Below are 26778 nucleotides of genomic sequence, written 5' to 3'. Positions count from 1 at the left end.
GCCTAAAATAAAGTGAATATTTTATTTCCTCTATCCAGTTTATTACATATTCATACATAGGTACATGTATGCTGTGCTGTGTGCTGTGCTTAGTCGCTCAGTCGTGTCCAACTCTTTGCAACACCATGGACTGTAGCCCACCAGGCTCCTCTGTCCATGGGATTCTCCAGGCAAGAATACTGGAGTGGGTTGCCATGCTGTTCTCCAGGGGATCTTCCCAACCCAGGGATTGAACCCTCGTCTCCTGCATTGGCAGGCAGATTCTTTCCCCTCTGAACTACCAGGGAAGCCCAGAAACATGTATAATGATCCATCTATATGCTGTTATAAACTCAAGACTCTTGAAAGTCCCTTGGACTGCAAGGAGGTCAAACCAGTCAATCCTAAAGGAAATCAACCCTGAATATTCATTGGAAGGACTGATGATGAAACTGAAACTCCAATACTTTGGCCACCTGATGTGAAGAGCCGGCTTGTTGGAAAAGACCCTGATGCTGGGAAAGATTGAGGGCAGGAAGACAAGGGGACAGCAGAGGATGAGATGGTTGGATGGCATCACTGAGTCAATGGACATGAGTTTGAGCAAACTCTGGGAGATAGTGAAGGACAGGGAAGCCTGTCGTGCTGCAGTCCATGGGATGGCAAAGAATCAGACACGACTTAGCGACTAAACAACAAACAACATAAACTTTACTAAGATATTATAAAATGAAAATGGAAAAATAAAGTGTGAAAAAAAAGATGGTGGGTGTGGTGCATGAATTTGATATCCTGAACCTTGACCTTTCTCTAGGGTTTCTCTGAGGTAGGGGTTGGGAGTCCCCTAGAGAAAGACCTCCTGATAATGTAAGAAGTGAACCTGGTCTTCTGTGAGGTCCTGCCCCGCATAGCATCTGTCTCAGATTAGGAGACCCCCGTGGCATCTTCTAGATGCCCATGCTGGCCGGCCGCGATAGACTTCCCTGCGGCCACTGGGCCAGGCTGGGGCAGCCCATCAAGAACAACAAACGCTTGTGTGAAGCCTGGGTATCAGCCGTGTACATGGCCTCGTTTCCGAACGAGATGACCTTGCATCCTGGTATGGAGGTGGGGCCTTTGCTGGCCTGCAGGAGCGGGGGCCTGGTTCGTGTCTGGCTGGAGCAGGAGGGAATCACAGGGTGAGTTTCTGGGTTAGGGTGGGTCCTGGGTTGTGTGACCTCGGCCTGGAGTCTGAAGGCTCTGGCCACTGGAATTTCTACCCTGGTCCGGGGGTCGGGGGGGGGGTGGTGGCTCTGAGACATCAGGACATTCCTATGAAAATGACCCAGGGTGGGGTGGGTGCTGCCTCCTGCCTCTCTCCAAGCTCCATCCAGCCCATCCCACTCCTGTGTGCTGGGGGCTGGGGTGCTGCCCACATGCAGGGTCCTCACTCTTCCGCTGGGCAGGCCTTGCCCAGGGATGACCAGACAGTGGTCAGAGCTGAGGATGGGGCTCCCTCTGCCCCCACCCTTGGCTCCCTGATGTCATAGTTCCTGGGGTACTCTTCCAGCAACGCCAAGGGCTCCTACCTGCTTCTTCTCCCTGGGCGGGGCCTTGTGCTGCAGGGGTGCCCAGCCTGGGCACTGCCTGGGTCCTGAGGCAGTGCCCAGGACCACTGCCACTGCTGGGCACCATCCCGCACTCTGCAGGGGAAGGGGGGTAGCACTGGAGTGTGGCAGTACCCACCCCCTCCCCTATTAGGTTATTAACTGAAAGCCGCAGTTTACATTAGGGTCTGATGTATGTGTTGTGTGCTCTGTGGGTTTGGACAAATATCTAATTGCAGGTGACTGACGCTAGTGGTAAAGAACCCGCCTGCCAATGCAGGAGACATGAGATCCGGGTCTGATCCCTGGGTTGGGAAGATCCCCTGGAGGAGGGCATGGCAACCCACTCCAGTATTCTTTCCTGGAGAATCCCATGAACAGAGGAGCCTGGCAGGCTACAGTCCATAGGGTTGCGAAGAGTCGGACACGACCGAGGTGACTTGCACGCACACGCCATTGCAGCATCGGATGGGCTGGCTTCAGTGCCCCAGAGCGCCCGTGTCCCCCTCGCTCATCCCTCCGTGGAGCTTCGAGTATCCCCACAGTGTCGCCCTCTCCGGATGTCCTGTAGCCGTGGTCCTGCATCCGTAGCCTCTCTTGATGGCTTCAGGTGGGCCTCCCGTGGGAATATGCCTTTAGGCCTCCTCCATGTTCTTCCTGATTTGACAGCTTATTTCTTTTCACCATGAACAATATTCCACTTTCCCCAGCGCTTCTGTTTGTCTTTGGGGAGATTCTGAGGTCCAGGGAGGGGACATGGCCCCAGGTCTGAACGTGGAACTAGTTTGTTTTCCTTCTGAGATCAGAGGGACTTCAGAACTGCTTCATCAAGGCCCCTTGGGGGCCCCAAGGCAGGCCCCCAGGGTGGGGTGGGGGTGGAGGGCCTTGGGCACCCATTTCCTGGATGCCTTAGGGCTTGGTCCACATACACCCACGGCCTGGCCATTTGGGAGGAGGGCTGGGGTCAGAGCTGAGGGGGTGGCGTGCTGGTGCCTCGCCCTTATTGAGACTGCTGCCCCTGGGGGGGTGGGGCATCTGGGGATGGGCCTCAGCCTGTATCTGCTCAGGGATCTTATCTCCCATCTTTCTTTGCTTCTCTGAGCCTCTCTGTCCCTCCCTGCTGACTCCTCCCTCTGGCCTGCTTCCCTCTCCTCCAGTTACCTCTCTCCGTGCCCCTCACCCCTCCTGCTCCTCACCTCCCACTGTCCAGGGGCAGTGCTCCTCACTGTCCTTCCCCTCCTCCGTCATCCATCCATCATTCCTCTGGGAGCCAGCCAGGTGCTGTGTCTGTGGATACGAGTCATCCTGTTCTTCACGATCGTTACTGCCTCTGCTGTGTATCTGCAAGGATGTAGCCCCAGAGAGTGGTGGCTTGCCAGGTCGGTATCCCCTGGCCAGTGTGAGGCCTAGTCAGGCCTCTGACCCTGGCTCCACAGCGCCGCCCTCCTGGCCGAGGCTGGCTCTCCGTGACTTTGGTTCCAGCACACGTTCACACTGGAAGGTCTGTGCCTGCTCCTCTTGCCTTCTTCCCTTCCACCCTCTCCCCATCCTGTCCTGTCAAGAAATGGGATGCAGTCGACATCCCCACTGAAAGGAGAGGGAGGGGCGCCCTGCTACCCTCCAGGGCTTTGCAGTTTATCCCATGCGGTCCCTGTCACTGCTCTGCAAGGGGTGGGTGTCTGGTTTGGTTTCCGAGGTGAGGACGCAGGAGCTTCAGGAGGTAATTGCAGAACGCTCAGAGGCAGACCTTAACCCAGGTCCTGAGACTCTGAACTTGATGGTGGACCACACGGCCTCATGCTCAGTTTCTTCAGAGCTGCGTGGGTTCAGGGAGGAGGGGGTACTGCCCACTGCAAAGGGACCGTGGGGGCGTTTGGGCATCATGGCCCCCGGCTCTGTGTGGTTTTTTGCAAAAGGCCCTTTGCTGGCCTCCTGTGAGTGTTGTTTAGTCACCAAGTCGTGTTTGACTCTTTGCAACCCCATGGACTATATAGCCCGCCAGGTTCCTCTGTCCATGGGATTCTCCAGGCGAGAATACTGGAATGGGTTGCCATTGCTCATTTTTAAAAAATACGCACAACTTGAGATGTGCCATTTTAACCACTGTTATGTGTAGTTAGTTCAGTGGCATCTTGTGTTACCATCAGCCTCCGTCTTCAGAACTTTTTCAGCACTCCAAACAGAAACTCTGTCCCCTTTAAATCATAACTTCTCCCAACCCCCAGCCCCTCATAACCTGCCTTCTGCTCTCTGTCTGCATGGATTTGCCTGTTTTAGGTGTTTCATACAAGTGGAATCACAGAATATCAGTGCTTTTGTGTCTGACATTTCACTTAGCATAATGTCCTCAAGTTCATTCATGTTGTAGCATGTATCAGAATTGCATTCCTTTTTATTTTATTTTTTTATTAAAAAATTTTTTTTGGCCATGCTGTGTGGCTTGTGGACTCTTAGTTCCCTGACCAGGGATTGAAACTGGACCCCAGCAGTCAAAGTGCCAAGTCCTATCGACTGGAACACCATCTCCCCTCCTCCTGCCCCCCATCTTTTTAAAAAAACTCCTTTTTAAAGCTGAATAATATAATTCACTGTATGGATAAATGACCTTTCGTTTATCCCTTCAGCTCATGATGGACATTTGGGTTGTCTCCACCTTTTGGCTGTCTTGGGGCCTTTGGGCACATTTTTCTCCACCAACTTTGGTTTTCCCAGGGCCTTGATCTTGGCGCCTGTTAGAATCCTCCCCTCTGCCTGAGATGTTTACCTGTAATGGTACTCTCCCAGGTACACTGGATTCTTGTCATTCCTGACGTCCATAGCGTCACTGGGAACATGAATTAGCAGGTACAGAGCCAGAGTTCCAAGGGCAGACTCGGGTTAGGGTCCTGTGAGTCCTTGGTTGCAACATTTTTGTCATCTGTTTAATTCGTAACCTTGTTTTATCTGTATTTCTGTCCAGAGACATAATTGATTATAGACTGTTGATTCATTAACATTGAACTCACGGCCAAGTGCGCCATCGCTCATGCCTGGGCAGGGTTTATCTAATGCACGGATTTTCTCTGTAAGGCGTGTCACGACCTTCTTGCACTTGGGGTCACCAGTCAGCTCCCCGGCGCTTCACTTGGGTGCTATTTTAAACAGTGAGATCAACAACAAAAAAGACAGAAATGTCAAAGTTGTGGCACTAAATAGACTGAGGAAAGGATGCTTGTTTGGGGTCTGAGCTGAAACTGGAAGGCAGGGCAGCCTCGCTGGACCTCAGCTAGTTCAAGAGTGATGGTCTCACAGCTCAGGGATGCATCCAAGTGACCCGGAAGCACCGCCAGCGTTGACCTGGGTTACAGATTCTAGTGAATGGGCGAGTCTGCAAACATGGAGTCTATGAATAATAAAGGATGACTGTACTTGCACCGTCACAGGGACCCCTGGACACCTAGATTGAAGGAAGTAGAGGGCAGGACCATGTCCTAGTAACCTTGGACCTCAAGCCTGGCATCCAGTAGGTCATTTCAGCTTTGCCTGGGTCCTTAGTTGCTCAGCCGTGTCCAACTCTTTTTGACCCCATGGACTGTGACCCGCCAGGCTCCTCTGTCCGTGGGATTCTCCAGGCAAGAATACTGGAGTGAGTAGCCATTCCCTTCTCCAGGGGATCCTCCCAACCCCAGGGATCGAACCTGCACTGCAAGCGGGTTCACTACCTTCTGAATCACCAGGGAAGCCCCAGTTTCAACTTTTTGAGGCATAATTGATATCTGGAAAATCTGAATCACCAGGGAAGCCCCAGTTTCAACTTTTTGAGACATAATTGACATCTGGAAATGTAAGAGACTTCAAGCACACATCTGGTGATTTAATGTACGTGTACTCTATGAAAGGGTCCCCTCCATCTGGTTAGTTAACACATCTCAGCTCACATAGTTTTCTCTTGTGTGTGAGAAGATTTACATGCTACTCTCTTAGCAGATTTCAGTTGTACAATCCAGGGCTAGCAGCTGCAGTCACCGTGTGAGACATTAGGCCTCAGACCTTATTCTTAGAGGTTAACTGTTTTGTGCCCTTTTGCTGACCTCTCCCATTCTCTCCACCCTCAGTAGATATTTGTAGATGGACTGGTGTCCAGAATTAAGTACAGAGGCCTGGCCTCTGGAAAGTGATATGTGTGAATTTGGAGACGGTGAGGATACCAGGAGCTGGAGGAAAGAGTGGGCGGGGCTGGAGGAAGGCTGGAACCCACCGGTCCTGAATTTCCCTCCAGATCTAGTTTCAGGAGTGAGGTCCGAGCAGCAAAGCCTCCGAGATGACTACCCCTCGGCCCCAGTCCAGCCCACCGGAGGTCTCGACCTGCTTCAGTGTGTGCAGGACTTGGTGGTCCTCGTACGCTTGGGTCCAATCTCCAGAGCCTAGTCTGGCAGCAGTAGCCATGGTAATGATGGGAGAGCCATTTTTGTCCCAGTTCTGATGTCTGTTGGATGAAAAACATTCGCGTTCCCTCCAATGTGATGTTCTGTGGGTTCTGTAACAACTGAGTCAGGTCGGGCCAAGCACCTGGGGTTCAGAGACTTGACCCCACCTGCCCTGATAACTGGAATTCCCAGGTGGTGCTAGTGGTAAAGAACTTGCCTGCCAATGCAGAAGACATAAGATGCACGTTCGATCCCTGGGTCAGGAAGTTCCCCTGGAGGAGGGCATAGCAACCCACTCCAATATTCTTGCCTGGGGAATCCCATGGATAGAGGAGCCTGGTGGGCTAGAGTCCATGGGGTCACAAAGAGCCGGACACTACTGAAGCGACTTAGCACATATGAACGCTCTGATAACCGGGCCTTGCAGACAAGTCCTTCAGCCTGAAGAAGGATCCCTGTTTGGGGTTGAGGTGGACAGGACCCGCTTCCCTACCCCAGATTACTGTAGTCAACCTCAATCAATCCTAAAGGAAATCAACCCTGAATAGTCATTGGAAGGACTGATGCTGAAACTGAAGCTCCAATACTTTGGCCACCTGATGCGAAGAACCTACTCATTGGAAAAGACCCTGATGCTGGGAAAGACTGAGGGCGGGAGGAGAAGGGGGCGGCAGAGGATGAGATGGTTGGATGGAGCAGTGACCCAATGGACATGAATTTGAGCAAGCTCTGGGAGTTGGTGATGGATAGGGAAGCCTGTCGTGCTGCAGTCCATGGGCTCGCAGAGTCGGACACGACTGAGCAACTATGCAGCAATAGGAACAACTCCCCCATCTCCTGTGTCTTTACACCTGGGCCTCCTGTATCGGGAAGACTGGGAGTGGTTTCTGGAAAGAAACCCCATGTTTTCTTCTCCTCCCAGCTTCTCAGTTAGGAGTCACTGGGATGCAGGAGGTGGTTCTTCCAGAGGCCCCCAGGAGAGGAGCAGCAGCGTGAGAGCTGAGGCATCGGTGGGCAGGATGTCAGACCCCCTCCCGAGAGTCCTGTGTGGCTGCAACCTTTAGCCTGGATCCCAGAGCTCCTATCCTCGTGACTGGGAAGGAGCCCCAGACCCTGTCCTAACGGTCTCTCCTTAACTTTCTGGGTGATACCAGGCAAGTCCTATGAACTTCCCAAGTTTCCTTCTCCATCATTTCCAGTCTGGGCCAGGACGGCTGTTGCTCTTCACTCGCTCAGTCGTGTCTGACTCTTTGCAACCCCATGGACTGTAGCCCACCAGGCTCCTCTGTCTATTTGATTCTCCAGGCAAGAATACTAGAGTGGGTTGCCATTCCCTTCTCTAGGGGATCTTCCTGACCCAGGGATCTAACCCACGTCTCCCGCTTGGCAGGCAGATTCTTTACTACTGAGCCACCTGGGAAATCCCAATAATAATTAAACTGGCTAGTTAATAATGTGGAATATCTAAGGTGTTGTGTCTCCTGGCTATGCCTAGGTTTTCTCCTGGGGTTGAACACTAAACACAGCAAGTGTCTGGGAGGCCAGAAAGTTAGGAGATAATAGGAGGGTGCTCCAGCTTCCCTGATGTCCCGTGTGCCCCTGGCAGAGCAGGGACTGTGGTCCCAAGGTCCTTCCTTCCCCAAGCTGGGAGGTGGCCCTGGATGCTGCCCCACAAGGCAGGTCTGCTGAGGCCCTGCACTGGGTCCGCCCTGGGGAGAGCCGGGCAGCGGTCACCCGAGGTCCTGGACCTGGGATCCGTTACCAAAATGGAGCTGCTCCCAGCCCTGTGTGGCCTGCTGTTCCTGGCCCACGAGGCCGGGTGCCTGGCCTCTCCCCCTGTCTCAGCCCACGGCCGTGACAGAGCTTCCACACAGCCTCTGCCTGTGGCTAGAAGGGTGTGGAGTGGGGTGAGCCAGCAGCATCTGGGAGAAGGGTCCCCCTGCCCCTCCCCCAGCGCTCCCCAGAGACCCTCGGGGGCCTGCCAGGAGGAGCTGGAGGGGACAGATGGCCTCGTTAAGCCTGGGCCAGGTGCCACCAGCAGAGGAACAAAAATAATCCCTGACTTGGCCCCAGGGCCTGCCCTGGAGGCCTCCAGTTCTGCCCCCACCCAAGGCAAACTCTGGCTCCCTCCTAGGGACCACTGATGCTGGTTACTCAGAACTTTTCCAAAGAACTGGGAACTTACAGCTTTTATTGAGAATGAGACTGGGCTTCCCGGTGGTTCAGTTGGTAAAAGAATCTGCCTGCCATGCAAGAGATCCAGGTTCGATCCCTAGGTTGGGAAGATCCCCTGAAGAAGGAAATGGCAACTCACTCCAGTATTCTTGCCTGGAAAATCCCACAAACAGAGGAGCCTGGCGGGCAACAGTCCATGGGGTCGCAAAGAGTTGGACATGACTGAGTGACTGACACTTTCTCTTTCCTTTGGAGACTGGGGGTCAGGTCAAGAGCCACAGGCTCTGCTGGGGCAGGGAGGAGCTGCCTGCACAGTTCACAGGTGAGCTAGCTGAGGTCCAGGGAAACACGGGGACTTGTCCATGGTCATAGTGGCTTGTAGAACAGGAGCCAGATCCTGGGACTCTTGATTTCCAGGCATCATCCTTTCATTTTTCAGCCTCCAGGATAAACTCCAAAGGGATTTGCATACATACTCAAGCCCTCCCTCGGGCGTGCCCAGGCCCAGAGGTTGCTGAGATTTTCTTGTGTTTCCTGACACTAAACAGAACCCTGTGTCCTTCCACAGAGAAATCATTAATCCACAAACACGCACCAAAAGCCACTCGTGTGCTCGTCCTTCTGTGCCCCAGTGTGTGCAGCGTGCGGAAGATTTAGTAGAGAAAGATGACGAGCCCTGCCCTCTGGGGGGGGTGGGGTGTGTTGGTCGGGGGGAAGTTGCACCTGGGAGCAGGGGCTGAGGGTGCCCAGAGCACAGAGACTGAGCTTAGGACCATCCTCCCAGGGGAAGTGAGTTTGCCTGCAACGGCCGTACCCTGACACTGACACAGTATTGTAAATCAAGGATGCTTCAGTAACAAAAATGAAAAATGAAGGAAGATTTTGGGTGGACCTCAAGGATGGGTGAGAATTGGCCGGATGAAAAGCGGGGGGTGGGAAGCAAGGTCACAGGTAGCTCGGCCCCTGTGCAGAGGGAGAGCTTGGCATGTTGGGGTGGGTGCAAAGAAGAGGGAGGATGGTGTGGACGGACAGAAGGTATGGCTGGAGAGCCGGAATCAGCGGAGGAAGGGCCTTGTAAAATCTCATTATCTAAGAGCCTGGGAAAGAGTTTAAATGGAAGAGTCACGTGATCAGACGTGTTCTGTAGAAGCTGCAATGAAAAGATGATGGGGTCCGGATTGGACTGGCCCAGTCGTCCAGGTGAGCACTGGCAAAGCTGAAGCTCTGGGGTAGGGCTCCGGGAGAGAAAGCCAGGATGTGGTCACTAACTGCTGATGGGAGATGAGAGGGGGAGTCAAAGCACACTCCTTGGCTGCTGGCCTCGGGGCGGATGGTGAGGTCATCTCCTGAGAGACGGAGGAGCGGGATTCAGTCTCAAGCCTTATGACTTTGGACGCGTTGAGAGGGAAGAGCTTTGGAGATGTCTGATGATTGGTGAGTGGTCACTCTGCAGCCAGAACCCAGGGAAGTCTCGGGTTTGAATGGGAAGGTCTAATCCAAGGTGAAGGCAGTGGGTTAGATGACTTGAGAACTGTCTTGGGCTTCCATGTGTTTTGAAAATCAACTAAAGTTTGTGGAAAACCTTGTGGGATTTTAGTCATACTTTCATTGATTTTACAATTTATCCAGAGAGATTCAACCTCTTGGTGATACTGTTTTCCATGAACACACAGGTTCTTCTCCATTTATTTAGAAATGATGTCTTTTTTAAAAATTAATTTATTTTAATTGGAGGCTGATTACTGTACAGTATTGTAGTGGTTTTTGCCATACATTGACATGAATCAGCCATGGGTGTACATGTGTCCCCCATCCTGAACCCCCCTCCCACCTCCCTCCCCATCCCATCCCTCAGGGTCATCCCAGTGCACCGGCCCTGAGCACCCTGTCTCATGCAGAAATGATATCTTTTAAAGCAGTTACCATTTTCTCTAAAGATCTCTTCCTTTGTTGGATTTATCACTACTTGAAAAATTATGACTTTGTATCTAAACAGGATATTTTTAAAAATTGCGTTATCAAATTTCTTATTTCTGGAATAAAAATGGAATTGATTTTGTTATGTTGGTATTGTTGAACTCAGAAGCTTTTTTAATGATTTGTTTCTTTTCAGTGTTCTATGTTCTATCATAATTCCTAAGCATAATGACAATTTTACTTCTTCCTTTCCAACCTGCAGAGCTCTTTTGTTCTACTGTGTTGGCTAGGACTTCTGTTACAGTGTTGAGTGTTCAGTGTTGAAAGTGAGCATTCTTTATCTTATTTCTGACTTTAAATGTAATAGTTTTAGTGTTTAATCATTAAAAGTTCTGGTCACCAAGTCCAATCTGTGACCAGGTGTTTTTCCACTCACCAGCCAGCAAGTGTTCGACACCAGCTGAGTACCCTACAATTCAACTCAGTTCTAACATTATCTATCTGGAAATAGTATGGGATCCTACAGGCTAAAGCCTCAGTCCCACAAGACGGCCCTCACCCTGCAAGTTCGGGTTGTCACCAACTATAGACAGACTGGGGAGCTTCCCTGGTGGCTCAGTGGTAAAGAATCCACCTGCAATGCAGGAGATGCAGGAAACACGGGTTCGATCCCTGGGTTGGGAAGATCCCCCAGAGGAGGACGTGACAACCCACTCCAATATTCTTGCCTGGAGAATTCCACGGACAGAGGAGCCTAGTGGGCTACAGTCCATGGGGTCACAAAGAGTCGGACACGACTGAAGCAACTGAGCACGCACGCATATAGATTGGAGGTTCCAGAGACCCCCACCTCCTTGGGTTCAAATCACTTGCTAGTGTGGTTCTCAGAACTCAGAGAAACATTTCACTTACCAGCCTACCAGTTTGCTATAAAAGGGTGTAACTCAGGAACAGCAGATGCAAGGGATGCATATGACGTGGCTTGGGGAAGGAAGCAAGCTTCCATGCCCTTTCTGTGGGCAGCCCCTCTCCCCACCTCTTCACATGGTCACCACACTCAGAAGCTCTGAGATCGTTTCCTCTTACATTTGTCATTTTGGATTTTGAGATTCTTTAGCTAGGCTTTGGGTCTCAGCAGTCTAAGTTAAGATTGTCTACTTAGAGATTATTAGCCTGGGGTCACTGTTTATTTTTGTGAATTGACTAGAGCTTCCTGTAATATAAAGTTCAGATCTCAAATCCACTTAAGGGCAGAACTTTGGCTGCAAATTCTGAAGAAAGACGATTCTTTTTTATACCTAGGGCTTAGGCCAAGACAGACCATCTTCCTCGTCGTATTTTATGAATAGTCTACCTTTTCTCCGAGGATTGAGTTACAACCACTCAGTGGCTTCATTACTGGGCTTCCCTGATGGCTCAGGAGTAAAGAATCCACCTGCCAGTGCAGGAGATGTGAGTTTAATCCCTGGTCAGGAGGATCCCCTGGAGGAGGAAATGGCAACCCATTCCAGTATTATTGTGACACCCTCAGACACACTTTGAGGGAAACTTAAAAAAAAAAAAAATTGGAGTATAATTGCGTTATAACACTGTGTCAGGTTCTGCTGTACAGCAAAGTGAGTCAACCATGCATATACATGCTGCTGCTGCTGCTAAGTCGCTTCAGTCGTGTCCGACTCTGTGCGACCCCATAGACAGCAGCCCACCAGGCTCCCCCGTCCCTGGGATTCTCCAGGCAAGAACACTGGAGTGGGTTGCCATTTCCTTCTCCAATGCATGAAAGTGAAAAGTGAAAGTGAAGTCGCTCAGTCGTGTCCGACTCCTAGCGACTCCATGGACTGCAGCCCACCAGGCTCCTCTGCCCATGGGATTTGCCAGGCAAGAGTACTGGAGTGGGGTGCCACTGCCTTCTCCATGCATATACATATATTCCCTCTATTTTGGATTTCCTTCTCATTTAAGTCACCACAGGGCACCGAGTTCCCTGTGCTATACAGTACGTTCTTGTTAGCTATCTATTTTATATATATTATCAATATATGCCAATCCCAATCTCCCAGTTCATCCCACACACCCCCTTTTCCCTTTGGCGTCCCAAATGTTTGTTCTCTATGTCTGTGTCCCTGTTTCTGCTTTGCAAATCAGATCATCTATACCATTTTTCAAGATTCCACATATATACATTAATATATGATATTTGTTTTTCTCTTTCTGACTGACTTCACTCTGTATGAGAGTCTCCAGGTTCAACCACATCTCTGCAAATGACACAATTTCATTCCTTTTTATGGCTGAGTAATACTCTGTTGCATATATGTACCACATCTTCATCCATTCCTCTGCTGATGGACACTTAGGTTGCTTGCCTGTCCTGACTGTTGTAAATAGCGCTGCAGTGAACATTGGGATGCATGTATCTTTTTGAATCATGGTTTTCTCTGGGTAGATGCCCAGGAGTGGGATCACTGGGTCATATGGTAGGTCTAGTTTTTGTTTTTTAAGGACCCTCCATACTGTTCTCCAGAGAAGGCAATGGCACCCCACTCCAGTACTGTTGCCCGGAAAATTCCACGGATTTTGGGCTTTGGGAGGTAAATGGTGTCCACCTGGTTTTTATAATCCAAAACCTGCCTTAAGATTATTAGTGTGTGCTGCTGCTGCTGCTGTTTAGTCATGTCTGACTCTTTGCGACCCCATGGACCGTAACCCCCAGGGTCCTCTGTCTATGGGATTTCCCAGGCAAGAATACTGGAGTGGGTTGCCATTTCCTTCTCCAGGGGATCTTCCTGACCCAGGGATTGAACCCGGGTCTCCTGCAGTGCAGGGGGATTCTTTACTGACTGCTACCAGGGAAGCCCTAACACCTGAGAATCTGCCAGGGTTAGACTCTTCCTCTAAAAGCAGCCTGAGCTGGGATGCAGTAGGAGAATGGTGACCTGCATTTTATTTTGCATGCTTCTTTTAATTTCATGTTTTAATTATGGTTAAAAAGACACATAAAATTAATCATCTTAACCGTTTTGAAGGATACAGTTGAGTCATGTCAAAGTATATTCATAAGTGGATATACGTATAACTGAAACACTTGGCTGTACACCTGAAATTAACACAACATTGTAAATCAACTGTACTGCCATAAAATTTTTTAAAATAAAAGGTAAACTTAAAACCAGGGAAAAAAATGTATATTCATACATTTTTGTTGTTCAGCAGCAGATCTCCAGAACTTTTTCATCTTGCAAAACGGAAACTCTGTACCCAGCAACTCCCTACCTACTCCCCCCTCCAGCCCCAGGATGACCACCATTCTGTCTGTCTCTATGACTTCGGTTGCTCTCAGACATCATAAAAGTGGAATCACAGTGTATTTGTCTTTAGTGACTGGCTTACCTCACTTAGGATAAAGTGTCAAGGTTCACCTCTACTGTATAATATATAGACACCATGTTCTGCTTATCCATCCATCCATCCATGGACACTTGGGTTGCTTCTACCTCTTGGCTATTGTGAATAATGCTGCTATGTCTTCGAGATATCGCTTTCAGTTCTTTTGGGTGTATATGCAGAAGTGGAATTGCTGGACCATATGGCAGTCCGATTTTTTTAGGGACATCCGTACTGTTTTCCCTAGCTGTTGTACTACTCTACGTTCCCGCCAAAAGTGCACAATATTTTGCATTCTTTTGCCCCTTTGTGGTTTAACATAGAACAACCCGGATACTTGGTCTTCATTTTTGACCTCCCGGTGCCATCTTGGGTCTTAGAGCCACAATCAGGGCCCGGTCATTGAGCTCTCACAAGGTGGGAAGCTGAGGGTGATGGACTGAAGATGACCTGCCCTTGACCCCCCAGACCTTCTGCCTCACTCTGTTCCCTGGTGTCCCTGGCCTTTTTCTTCCATCTCCTGAGCTGCGTGCAATGGGCAAGAAAGGAGGAGCACCCAGTTCTGGGGGTGGTGCTCCCTGGGTGTCCTGCCCCCCATCCACACATTTGTCCACTGATGCCCTGGTGGTTTCTGCCCAAACAGGTCCAACGGGCGCTCCTCCAAGCGGAGCCTTGGAGGGCAAGGCCGGCACCATTACCTCCAACGAGTGGGGCTCTCCCAACTCCCCCGAGGGGAGCAACGTCTCTGGGGGCAGCCAGGCCTTGGACAAGCCCATCGACAATGACGCGGAGGGCGTGTGGAGCCCTGACATTGAGCAGAGCTTCCAGGAGGCCCTGGCCATCTACCCACCCTGCGGTCGGCGCAAGATCATCCTGTCGGATGAAGGCAAGATGTATGGTAAGGAGGCTGTTGGGTCTGGGCAGCCGTACCCCTGTTCAGGCTCCAGTCCCAGAAATTGTTTCAGCACAGCAACCAGGTTCCCACCAAGTGATGGAGGGGTGTGACTTCCTGGGACTCCTCCCAGGTGGACACTGCTTTATTCTGTCTGGACTTCCAAGGGATGGGAGGATCTTGGAGGAGGTGCCCTTGGATGGATGTGGAGGTTGGTAAGAAGGTGGTAGGGGAAGACTTGGAAAAGTGGCACAACATCCCCCCAGGGCAGGCTGGGAAAATCCCTCCCGCCATCCCCCAGGCAAATGCCTGATCTTCTCCTAGCTTCCCACCTTGACTGTGAAGGGTGTTAGGAAGATGTCCTTGCTCATCTTCTCCCTCCCTCCCTCCCCCAGGCAGGAGTCTGTTGTGTACCAGGTAGGGTGGGGCAGATCTTTGCCCTGCTAGGTGAGGGCGGTGGGGATGGTGAGCATACATGTAACGGGGAAGATGGAGTGTCCCCAGAGAGGACAGTGATCAGGAAGGCTAGGTCTTCCTGAGCCATTAAGATTGGGAACATGAACATGCTCAGTGTCCAGCAGCCGGTGGACTGAGCCATTCGCCTGGGGCTGTGTTGCCTTCTGTGACTGTGTTTTGTTTTTTAAACTTTTCATGTTAGATTGGCGTATAGCCGATTAACACTGTTGTGATGGTTTCAGTGCACAGCAGAGTGACTCAGCCGTACATATACATGTATCCATTCTCCCCAAACTCCGCTCCCATCCAGGCTCTGTGTTGATTTTTGGGTGGGAGATACGGTATCTGGGGAAGCAAGTTCAGTTCAGTTCAGTTGCTCAGTCGTGTCCGACTCTTTGTGACCCCATGGACTGCAGCACACCAGGCCTCCTTGTCCATCACCAGCTCCTGGAGCTCGCTCAGACTCATGCCCATCGAGTCAGTGATGCCATCAACCATCCTCATCCTCTGTTGTCCCCTTCTCCTCCCACCTTCAGTCTTTCCCAGCATCAGGGTCTTTTCAAATGAGTCAGCTTTTCCCATCATGTGGCCAAACTATTGGAGTTTCAGTTTCAGCATCAGTCCTTCCAATGAATATTCAGGACTGATTTCCTTTAGGATGGACTGGTTGGATCTCCTTGCAGTCCAAGGGACTCTCAAGAGTCTTCTTCAACACCACAGTTCAAAAGCATCAATTCTTCGGCACTCAGCTTTCTTTATAGTCCAACTCTCACATCCATCCATGACTACTGGAAAAACCATAGCCTTGAAGGAAGGCTTTGGGGAAGCAAAGCAAATAGTAACAGCTGTTGGGAGGCTCAGCTCAGCCATTGGAAACTCCCCCAGGACACCCAGCTTGAGACATGGGTCTTGGGCAGGCAAGGGAGTCTCTGTGACTGACAGAAGCCTTCCAGCTCCCGTGCTGTGATTCCCAGGAAAGGAGGTGCTTCAGGGTGCTGCTCCCAGGGTCGCCCTCTGCCCTGAATGAGATGGCTCCAAGCCAGATGCCCTCCCCCCAGCACAGATGCTTCATCAACTGTGAGGGGGCCTTGGGGGCTGACTCAACTCATCTCCTAGGCCTGCTGTAAGAAATCGCCACAAATTTAAGGGGTGCCTTAGACAAAGAAATGTATCCTCTGGAGGGTCAGGAGGCCAGAAGTCTGAACCCAAGGGGGTCTGTGGGGTTGGATGTGTTCTGTGCCTCCCTCCTGGCTTCTGGTGGCAGCTGGCAGCCCTGGTGCCCTTGGCTTGTGGCCACATCACTCTCGTCTCTGACCCTGTTGTCACATGGCTGTCCTCTCCGAAACTCTGTTTGTTCTCCTCTTATCAGGACACCAGACATCGGGGGCCCACCTTAATCCAATATGTGCCCAGACTCCTCTGCCCATGGGATTTCCCAGGCAAGAATACTGGAGTGGGTTGCCATCTCCTCCTCCAGGGGATCTTCCTGACCCAGGGATCAAACCTGCGTCTTCTGTGTCTCCTGCATTGGCAGGTGGATTCTTTACCACTGAGCCCCCAGGGAAGCCCTATATTCAATATGCCCTCATCTTAACTAATTATGTCTGTCAAGACCCTGCTTCTTGATGAGGTCATGTGCTGAGGCTCTGGGTGGACATGAATGTTGGGGGGATACTGTTCAACTCAATTCAAGTGACCAAACCCAAAGCCTCTTGCTCACTGGCCCGGGGTGCCGCGGAGCCACACAGCCCTGCCTCCTTTACCCTTCACCTGCACCTCACCTGTGAGGACAAAGGACTCCTTCTCCCCTGCTTGTTGGGGAAGCAAGGTCCTTTCTGGACCCCGGGTGTGCTCCTCGGTCAGCGGTTAAAGCTGCTCATCCCTCCTCACTGGCCCCTCCGCCGTGGCTCTACTCAGGCCCTGTGTCAGCCACTGGGCCGCCCTGCCTGACCTCTGTTCTGGTGGCTGCTTCTCACTTCTGGTCCCTGCAGAGGCTCCGTGGAGGAGGCAGCACTGTGCGTGGAGCATCCGTGGTCCAGGTGGGGCTGCTTCATGGAGGCTTTGCCCAAGGAGCTGGGGAGGAAGTGTCTCTGGTAGCCGGGGTGCTTCCCGCTGCTCAGGTGGAGAGTGGGGTGCCTGCGGGTCACGAGCTGAGGGATGAGCGTGAGAAGAGGGCAGGGCGTGCAGGGAGGGGCAGGTGGGTGGCTGCAGAGCTGGCAGGTCCCTGGTGGGACTGTGATGGGTTCTTGGGCACCTGGCAGGATTCCTCTTCCTGCTTTCAAGGGACAGAGGGCTTGGCAAACACAGGCGGGCAGAGGCGCTCAGCGTGGGGAGGAAGCTGAGGTCACTGCCATGTGGGGAAGACCCCAAGGGACTGCAAACCGTGGAGAGCCAGCGGACAGTGTTTGAGGGCCGCTGTGGACCGGCTGTTCCTTTGTGTATGGTGGTAAAGTATATGGAACATCAAATTGACCGTTATAACCATTTTTCAGCGTGCAGTTCAGTGAAATTAAGTACATTCACACGGTGTGTGACCATCCCCACCATCCATCTCTAGAATTTTCTCATCCTCCCAGACTGAAACTCTGTCCTCCTTGAACACTCACCTGCCACTCCCCCCCACCCCCAGCCCCTGGCCGCTGGTACCTGCCATCCACTTTCTGCCTCGGTGGCTGTGACTCCTCTATGGCCCTCACGTAAGTGGGATCACACAGTGCTTGTCTTCCTGTGTCCGGCTTGTTTCAGTGACCGTCGTGTCCTCAAGATTCCTCCACGTCATACGTGGTGGGTGTCAGAACCTCCTTCCTTTTGAAGACTTAGTCACGTTCTGTCATATGGATGGACCCCGTAGTGCATAGCTGTTTACTCAGTTGATGGACGTTTGGGTAAACGCTTCATTTGTTTCAGTCGTTCACTTCCGTTTGGAAGCGCACCAGGCTTCCCATCCATCACCAACTCCTGGAGTTTACCCAAACTCAACTCCATTGAGTTGGTGATGCCATCCAACCATCTTATCCTCTGTCATCCCCTTTCTCCTCCTGCCCTCAATCCTTCCCAGCATCAGTGTCTTTTCAAATGAGTCAGTTCTTCACATCAGGTGGCCAAAATATTGGAGTTTCAGCTTCAGCATCAGTCCTTCCAATGAATATTCAGGACTGATTTCCTTTAGGACGGACTGGTTGGATCTCCTTGCAGTCCAAGGGATTCTCAAGAGTCTTCTCCAACACCACAGTTCAAAAGCATCAATTCTTTAGCGCTCAGCTTTCTTTATAGTCCAACTCTCACATCCATACATGACCACTGGAAAAACCATAGCCTCGACCAGACTGACAGTCGTTATCGGTGGCTATTTCTATCTGTATTCACGTAGAGAGATGTGGGGGTTGGGGGACTTGAGCTTAGTCCCCTGGCAATGCGACTGAGGCAGGGTTTGGGAAAGGCAGGCACACTTTCGGCAGGCCCCGGGGTGGAATTCTCTTTGGCAGGAGGGCAGCCGATGGGTGGGGGAAGAGAGGTGAAGGCGGCATCTGGCCCACAGTGCGGGTCTTGCTGGAGTCCTTGGTTGCCCTCCTTCCCGTGTGCCCAGAGATAGAGAGGGGCTGAGGGTGGGGGGGTCACCCAGGAGGAGGAAGAGAGGGGTGGGGGGGCCATCCAGGAGGAGGAAGAGAGGAGATGGGCCTAGGAGGCCAGAGTCTCATCGTGACCGTCTTTGGTGGGGAGGGGTGAGTAGGGAGGGGTTACAGCCTCTGTAGATGCAGAGAGAGAAGCTCAGAGGCTGAGTCCCCGAGTCGCTCAGGTAGTAAGTGGGGGCTGAGGGGGGTTGCTCAGCACTCCCTGTCATCCCAAGTGGCCCCGGTGAGCTCTTTGAAGCCAGTTCAGCTCCCGCTTGGCCCCGGCTCAGGTGGGTCAGGCTCTGGGCAGGGGGACCGGAGCGGGGGCCTTCACCCCTCCCTGCAGAGTCTGGTGACTGACCCAGCCCCCACAGCACCTGTCCTCCTCGGGTACACATCCTGCCCGGGGCCCAGACGCTGGCTTCTCCCAGCTCCCCGTCTCCTCTTACAGGCGCGGGGGCTGAGCCAAGGTGGGGCCTCACCGGGGAGTGGACAGGGCTCTCTGCCCAAGCGAGTGGCCCAGCTGGGGGGTATATATAACTCTGAGCTCAGGCCTGGGCGTGGGATGGGCCCCAGGCCCAGGGGGAGGGGGAGAGGGATCTGCTGCCAAGCTGACTCAGACCTCGGGCTGCTCACCACCCTCTTTGGCTCCTGGACCCACTCTTGCCACCCTCTGTGCCCCCGCCCGACCTGAGCCCTGGGCACCCTGGAGGGCTCCTCCCCTCCCCCGCTAACCCCCGACCCTGCATCCAGAGGCCTCAACCTCGCTTCCAGGTGAGCAGCTGACTTCTCAGGCAGGAAGAGCAAAATGCCCAGAGGAATATCCGAGACTTGGAGTCTCTGAGGATGGGGGTTCAGGCCTGCCCCCAGCCCAGCCCACCGCACACCCAGAGCAGGGCTACCGATTAGGGTCAGACAGACATGCAGGTGACACTTGGGTGCAGGGACCTGTCTATGCCAAGCCTCCCCTGGGCCGGGGCTCCCCTTCCCCAGCTCACAGCAGCCTTTGTTTTTGCCCCGTCATGGTGTGACCCTCACCCTGGCGCTGCTGGTCACTCTGACCTCCTTGCCCAGCCTGGCTCTGGCCCCGTGGGCAGGTGGCGGGAGGTGAGTCTGGCCCCAGTGGCCTCACTCTCCCTCCGCTGCTGTCTTGCTCCTGTCCTTCCTTCTCTGTGCCCACCAGGCCCCTTGCCTTCTTGGACTCTGCTCTGAATCTCCCAAGTGTCTGCCCTCCCCCCCACCCCTCTTTCTCCCGGGTCTCCCTGGGTGCCTTGTGGCCTGTTAGCTGTCGGGTGGTTCTTATCCAGCACCTGCCTCTTATCCAGGACCAGGCCGGGCTGGGGCCATGGTCTCTGTTCTCTCCAGCTTCATGGTTGAGGGAGATGCTGGAGGAACATCTTTTTAAAGAAAATGGATGGCACTTATGTTGGGTAGAGGAGTCAGCCTGGGGCTGGCTTACCTTGGGAGCTTTCTGGGAGGAAGTGGAGCTTGGCTGGGTGGAGGAGGGCTGAAGGGAGTGATCCTTGGCCCAGAGGTGGAGACTAGCCGTGTGGGTTTGGGGGTTCCCCTGGGGATCTGGGCAAAGCACTGTGATCCGGGCCCGTCTGAGATGCATGCATGCTAAGTTGCTTTAGTTGTGTCTGACTCTTTGAGACTCACCAGGCTCCTCTGTCCATGGGATTCTCCAGGTAAGAATACTGGAGTGGGTGACCATGCCCTCCTCCAGGGCATCTTACCCACTCAGGGATGAACCTGCATCTCGTAGGTCTCCTGCATTGGCGGGCGGGTTCTTTACTATTAGCGCCACCTGGGAAGCCCTCATCGGAGGCGAATCACTAGCTTGCAAGAGGCAGAGCACGGGCTGGACCTGGGTGGGGCTCTGGTCACTGCAGGGACGGCACAGGTCAGGAGGCCTCAGTCCACTTCTGCCCGCATCCTTGTGATCTTGGACCCTCCGCCGCCCTGTGCCGTGCGTCTCCCTCATCCGGCCTGGGGCCTTGGCCTCCTGTGTCTGGAGGCTTGACGACGGACACCTCTGCCCACATCCACATCTGTCCAGGGGCCTCTCCTCAGCTTCAGTTTCCCTATTTGAGAAATGGGGAGAGTAATAATACTACCTTTGGGGGGGTTAGTTTTATTTATTACTCATATATTTTCATTTTATTGCTCATATATTATACATATACTCACATTACTCATGTGAACAGCCAACTTATCATATATTTTATTGTGGGAAAATACACAGAACTTAACATGTACCATTCTGACCCTTTTTAAGTGCGTAGCTCAGCGGCATTAAGCACATGCACGGTGTCAGGCAACCACCCTCACGGACATCTCCAGAACTTTTTCCTTCTTCCCAACAGAAACTGTACCCATTAAATAGTAACTCCCGTTCCTCCCTCCCCCCAGGCCCTGATGGCCTCTAATCTCTTTTCTGTCCTGATGAATTTGCCTATTCTGGGTACAGCTATGACAAACCTAGGCAGTGTATTAAAAACAGAGCTATCACTTTGCCAACCAAGATCTGCAGAGTCAAAGCTATGGTTTTCCCAGTAGTCAGGTGTGGATGTGAGAGTTGGACCATAAAGAAAGCTGAGTGCTGAAGAATTGATGCTTTCAAACTGTGGTGCTGGGGAAGACTCTTGAGAGTCCCTTGGACAGCAAAGACATCAAACTAGTCAATCCCAAAGGAAACCCACCCTGAATATTCATTGGAAGGACTGACGCTGAACCTGAAGCTCCAATACTTTCGCTGCCTGATGCAAAGAGCCAACTTATTAGAAAAGACCCTGATGCTGGGAAAGATTGAGGGCAGGAGGAGAAGGGGGTGACATAGAGATAAGATGGTTGGATGGCATCACTGACTCAATGGACATGAGTTTGAGCAAACTCCAAGAGATAATGAAGGACAGGGAAGCCTGTCTACGGAGTTGCAAGTTGGACATGACCTAGTGACTAAACAATAGCAACAACATTTTGGGTACCTCACAGTAGTGAGTGAATCATACAGTCCTTGCCTTTCTGTGTCTCAAGTATTTCTCTCAAGACAGTACCTTCAAGGTTCATCCATGTTGCAGCCTGGGTCAGAACTTCGTTCTTTTCTTTTTTTTTTAATTGCTGAATAATTCCATTGAATTCCATTGTATGGCTGGACCACATCTTATTGATCCATTTAAGCTATTAATTTCTGTGTGGGTATTTCTGCCTTCCGGATATTGTGAATAGTGTACACATGGGTGTACAGATAGCTCTTTAAGACCCACTTTCAGTTATTCGGGGTGTGTACCTAGAGATGGAATTGCTGGATCGTATGCTGATTGTTTAACTTTTTGAGGCGCTACCAGACTATCTCCCACAGTGGCTGCACCAGTTTACATTCTACCAGCAACGTACAAGTGTTTCAATTTCTTCATATCCTTGGCAATACTTATTTTTCGTTTTTCCCCAATAGCCATTCTAGCGGGTGTGAGGTGGTATTTCATGGTTTCATTTGCATTTCCCTAAGGTTAACGATGTTGAGCACCTTTTCGCGCTCTTGTTGAAAGAAGCACGGTCTTTGGTGTCACTGCCGGGCCTAGAGGTGCCCAGTGAACAACGTGGGCTGCAGCACTTGAGGGGGGACCCCTTCCCTGCCTTGGAGGAGCTCAGATGACTTGAGCCCAGGGAGCCACAGAGCCTGTGCACCAGGCCTGGAGGCAGGAATGGGCATGCCCACCTGGCGGTGGCCTTGAAGATGGGGTTGGATTTCACCAGAAGTCCCAGAGCCCTCCAGGGACAATGGTGGTGACAGCTCGGATGTCAGGCCTGAAAAGTGTCTTCTCCACAAATAGCCTTCTCCTCCAGCTGCAGGTGTTTATAGCTTCAGTTGACCCCTGGCCAGAGCAGCCCCCAGGCCAGGCCATGTGCATGGCAGTGGGGAGGGGCTGGCCTCCTCCACAGCCACCCCGTGCAAGAGTGAAATGTCAGCTCCTCTAAAGAGCTCCCTCCCTGTGAGGACTCTGCTGAATATCTCCCTTTGCTTCATGCCCTTTTCAACTTTGAAAACTAGTTTTCAGTTCAGTTCAGTCGCTCAGTCATGTCCGACTCTTTGCCACCCCATGGACTGCAGCACGCCAGGCTTCCCTGTCCATCACCAACTCCCAGAGCTTGCTCAAATTCATGTCCATCGAGTCAGCGATGTCATCCAACCATCTCATTCTCTGTCATCCCCTTCTCCAATCCTCAGTCTTTCCAAGCATCAGGGTTTTTCCAGTGAGCCAGTTCTTCACATCAGGTAGCCAAAGTATTGGAGTTTCAGCTTCAGTATCAGTCCTTCCAGTGCATACTCAGGACTGATTTCCTTTATGATGGACTGGTTTGATCTCCTTGCTGTCCAAGGGGCTCTCAAGAGTCTTCTCCAGCACTACAGTTCAAAAGCATCAACTCTTCAGCATGTAGCATTCTTTACGGTCCAACTCTCACATCCATACGTGACTCCTGGAAAAACCATAGCTTTGACTAGAAAACTAGTTCTAACAGGACTGTATTATCAATATTAGCAAAAACAACTGTCTTTCCGACCTTTCTTAATGGACATAAACTTTGAACATGTTTATGGCCCGGGGCAGGCCTGGTGCAGGGAGGGGATGAGACACACAAGAGACCTGTCCCAGATAGAATTTGCAAATGGGATAAAGGTTCATGTGTGGCTCACGTGTGACTGAGGAAGAGCCTGGGGTGACTGGCAGAACACGTGTGACTCCGGCTGTGGGCTTCAGAGTAGGGGGTGGTCACTTGGTGTGGCCGCTGCATTGGGAGCGCCCCACCTTTAGCCCGAGGGTCAATCCCTATGGCCATCTTCGCCCATGGATGATGGGGTCATGGGTGTGAGCTGGGTGGGGGCTTTGGGCACATGTTCTCTGACACATGGGCCACCTTCTGGTGGGGTGTCCTTTCCAGCCCCACCCAGACTCTCTTCTGGGGTTGGCCAAGGTCACTGCCAGACTGCAATGCCCGGCTGCCCAGCTGGCCTCCACGTGGTCCAAGCTGGCCTCCTGCTGCCCCAGTCTGTGATCTCAGCCCCTGGAGGGGGTTTGCATCTGGGGGCAGAGCTGGGACAGGGTGCAGGTCTCTTGTCTTCCCACCGGCTCATCTGGATTCCTACTACATTCCCTCTGCCGTTGCTTTTCTCCGCTGCCTTCTCTGTGGCTTCGCAGCTCTGCACACTCCCTGTCTCCCTCTGCTGCCCAGGCTCCGGGGTCCTCCTGGCTTCCCATAAGCTCAGGCACGTTGGCTCCCACACCTCTGGGGGCCACTGTCCAGGAGAGAATGTAAGCAGCAGGCCGGGCTCTTGGTCCAAATAGTTGGCTGTCCCTGCAGGACCTGGGCAGGGTCAGGGCAAGGGACAGTGAGCCATCACTAAGGACTTACTTCACGCAGAGGCCTGGGGTGGTGGTGGGGGAACTGGTTCAGAGAGGTGGAGTAGAATGGTCTTGGGCAACTCCCAGACCATCCGTGGGGAAAAGGAGCCATTGTGAAGCCCTGGGTGTGGCCTTAGAAAACGGATGTTCCATGGCCCTGGGTCAGTAATAAACCATGTGACTTTGAATAAATCACGTCCCCTCTCTGGGCCTTAGTTTCTTCTCACTTAGGCTACACAGGACCCCTGGGGCCACCTGGTCGGTCCTTTCACTCTCATGTTAAAGAGAAGTTAAGAGAGAGGCTCTAGGGACTTCGCTGTGTGGTCCAGTGAATAGGACTCCCTGCTCCTAATGTAGTGGATGCAGGTTCGATCCCTGGTCGGGGAGCTAAGATCTCGCATGCCGCATGGTGTGGCCAAAACAAAACAAAACAGAGAGGCAGAGAGAACCAGACTGCCTGGATCTGAATCTCAACCACTTGCTGGCCTCCGACGTAAACAAGCTTGTAAACCTCTCTGTACCTCGATCTCCCTGTGGCTGGAATGGAAGATAGAACAGCTGCTACAGGAGGGCAAAAGTGTGAACGCGTACAGAGCAGTTACCGTCTTCACTCTGTATTTGTACAGATGCCTGTTTGCTCCACAAGTGTTCATTACTATTACTATTATCACAAGTGTGAAAGAAACTGCAGCAGTTCCCTATGTCTGTATGAAGTCTGGAGTCTGGATCAGATGCCAGCTGGTCTGGAGGCAGTAGAACGGCCGGGTTGACCTCGGGAGATCCTCAGGGTGCAGGAAGAAAGCTGCTTGTCCCCCTTGGCTCCAGACACCCAGAGAAACCTGGGGCTCCACCGCCACCCCAGGATCCTCCACTGCTGACCAGCACAAGGGCCCTGGCTGCCGTATGGTCTGAGAGGGGCCGGCCAGGGAGAGGAGGGCGAATCACCCCGGAAGGAGAGAAGCACAACTTGAAAAGCACAAAGACAGCTGAGCCAGCCTTGGACCCCTGGGTCTGGCTCCTCTGGCCCTACTGCTGGCCCAGGGCCAGGAGGCCTGTCTGGAGGCAGAGCTCCTGGACCCTGTAGCAGAGACACAGGTGGTTCTAGAGCTGGGTAGGGCTCTGTCTTTAGGACCTGGGGGGTCTCTGTGATGTGGGGAGAAACAGTCTCAGCCAGGGGTGGGCAGGAGCCTCCTGGCTGCTGTTTAACAGGGCTTCCCAAGTGATTCAGTGGTAGAGGATCCACCTGTCATGCAGGAGACGCAAGTTCGATCTCTGGGTTGGGAAGATTCCCTGGAGGAGGGCATGGCAACCCACTCCAGTATTCTTGCCTGGGAAATCCCATGGACAGAGGAGCCTGGTGGGCTGCAGTCTGTGGGGTCGCACAGAGTCAGACACGACTGAGCACACACAGCAGTGAAGGATGTTCCACTTTGTCCAGGCCAGGAGGCCCTCCCAGGCTGGGAGTGGCCTCCTGCAGTTGGAGCACCTTCTTTGCCAGGCCCTGAGCCACTTCCAAGTGGCTGAGCCAGGACTCGAACCCAGGCGTTAACCCTGCATCTGCTGGTGCCCACCTGGGTGAGATGCTCCATCTGCCTGCACTTCTCTGGGCCAGGTGCATTTCCAGTGAAGTCAGTGAGGCTCACGCTTCAGGGCCCTCACCTGCCTGGGCCCCTTCCAGGTGCCTAAACCTTTAATTTATTTATGTTTAAAATTCCTTTTATTTATTTGGCCGCACTGTGTGGCTTGCAAGATCTTAATTCCCCGACCAGGGATTGAACCTGGGCCCTAGCAGTGAAGAGTCGACTCATTGGAAAAGTCCCTGATGCCGGGAGAGATTGAAGGTGAGAGGAGAAGGGGGTGACAGAGGATGAGGTGGTTGGATGACATCACCGACTTGATGGACCTGAGTTTGAGCAAACTCAGGGAGACAGTGAAGGACAGGGAAGCCTGGCGCGCGGCAGTCCATGGAGTTGCAAAGAGTCGAACACCACTGAGCGACTGAACAACAGCAGCTATCAGTGAAAGCACGGAGTCCTAACCATGGGAGTTCCCGAAACTTTTTAGTTTTAATTAAAATTTTAAAATAACTTTATTGAAATATGATTGATGTGCAATAAATGACACGTATTTGAAGTGGACAGTTTGGTAGGTGAAGAGTCCACGTGTCCATATGTCCACCTGTGGAGCCGTGACCATCATCAAGAGAAGGAGCCCACCCTCACCTCCAGCAGGTCTGAACCTAGTTCTGTGTTTGTTTCTAATTTCCTTTTCTCAAAGAAAGCTCCCCAGTTTTCAGATGCTTCAGGCCTCATGGAAATCTGGATTTGCTTCTGTCCTGAGTGAAGAGGAACTAAAAAGCCTCTTGATGAAAGTGAAAGTGGAGAGTGAAAAAGTTGGCTTAAAGCTCAACATTCAGAAAACGAAGATCATGGCATCCGGTCCCATCACTTCATGGGAAATAGATAGGGAGACAGTGGAAACAGTGTTAGACTTTATTTTTCTGGGCTCCAAAATCACTACAGATGGTGACTGCAGCCATGAAATTAAAAGATGCTTACTCCTTGGAAGGAAAGTTATGAGCAACCTAGATAGCATATTGAAAAGCAGAGACATTACTTTGCCAACAAAGGTCCGTCTAGTCAAGGCTATGGTTTTTCCTGTGATCATGTATGGATGTGAGAGTTGGACTGTGAAGAAGGCTGAGCGCCGAAGAATTGATGCTTTTGAACTGTGGTGTTGGAGAAGACTCTTGAGAGTCCCTTGGACTGCAAGGAGATCCAACCAGTCCATTCTGAAGGAGATCAGCCCTGGGATTTCTTTGGAAGTAATGATGCTAAAGCTGAAACTCCAGTACTTTGGCCACCTCATGCGAAGAGTTGACTCGTTGGAAAAGACTCTGATGCTGGGAGGGATTGGGGGCAGGAGGAGAAGGGGACGACAGAGGATGAGATGGTTGGATGGCATCACCAA

At 52.2% G+C, this 26778-nt stretch overlaps 1 protein-coding gene across 3 annotated transcripts in view; it reads left to right on the top strand.

Moving 5' to 3' along the window:
* The window catches only part of TEAD4 (TEA domain transcription factor 4), a 61929-nt gene that overhangs the window by 15635 nt on the left and 19516 nt on the right, over positions 1 to 26778 (top strand). For all 3 annotated transcript variants that reach the window (XM_061418227.1, XM_061418228.1, XM_061418226.1), the window contains one exon: positions 14091 to 14345. In XM_061418227.1, the coding sequence (XP_061274211.1) occupies positions 14091 to 14345 (255 nt within the window). The remainder of the gene's footprint in view (positions 1 to 14090; positions 14346 to 26778) is intronic.

Source organism: Bos javanicus, chromosome 5 (genome assembly GCF_032452875.1).
Source record: "Bos javanicus breed banteng chromosome 5, ARS-OSU_banteng_1.0, whole genome shotgun sequence".
NCBI lineage: Eukaryota > Metazoa > Chordata > Mammalia > Artiodactyla > Bovidae > Bos > Bos javanicus.
Note: the sequence above shows the minus strand (reverse complement) of the source record. Positions and strands in the feature narration are given on the sequence as shown.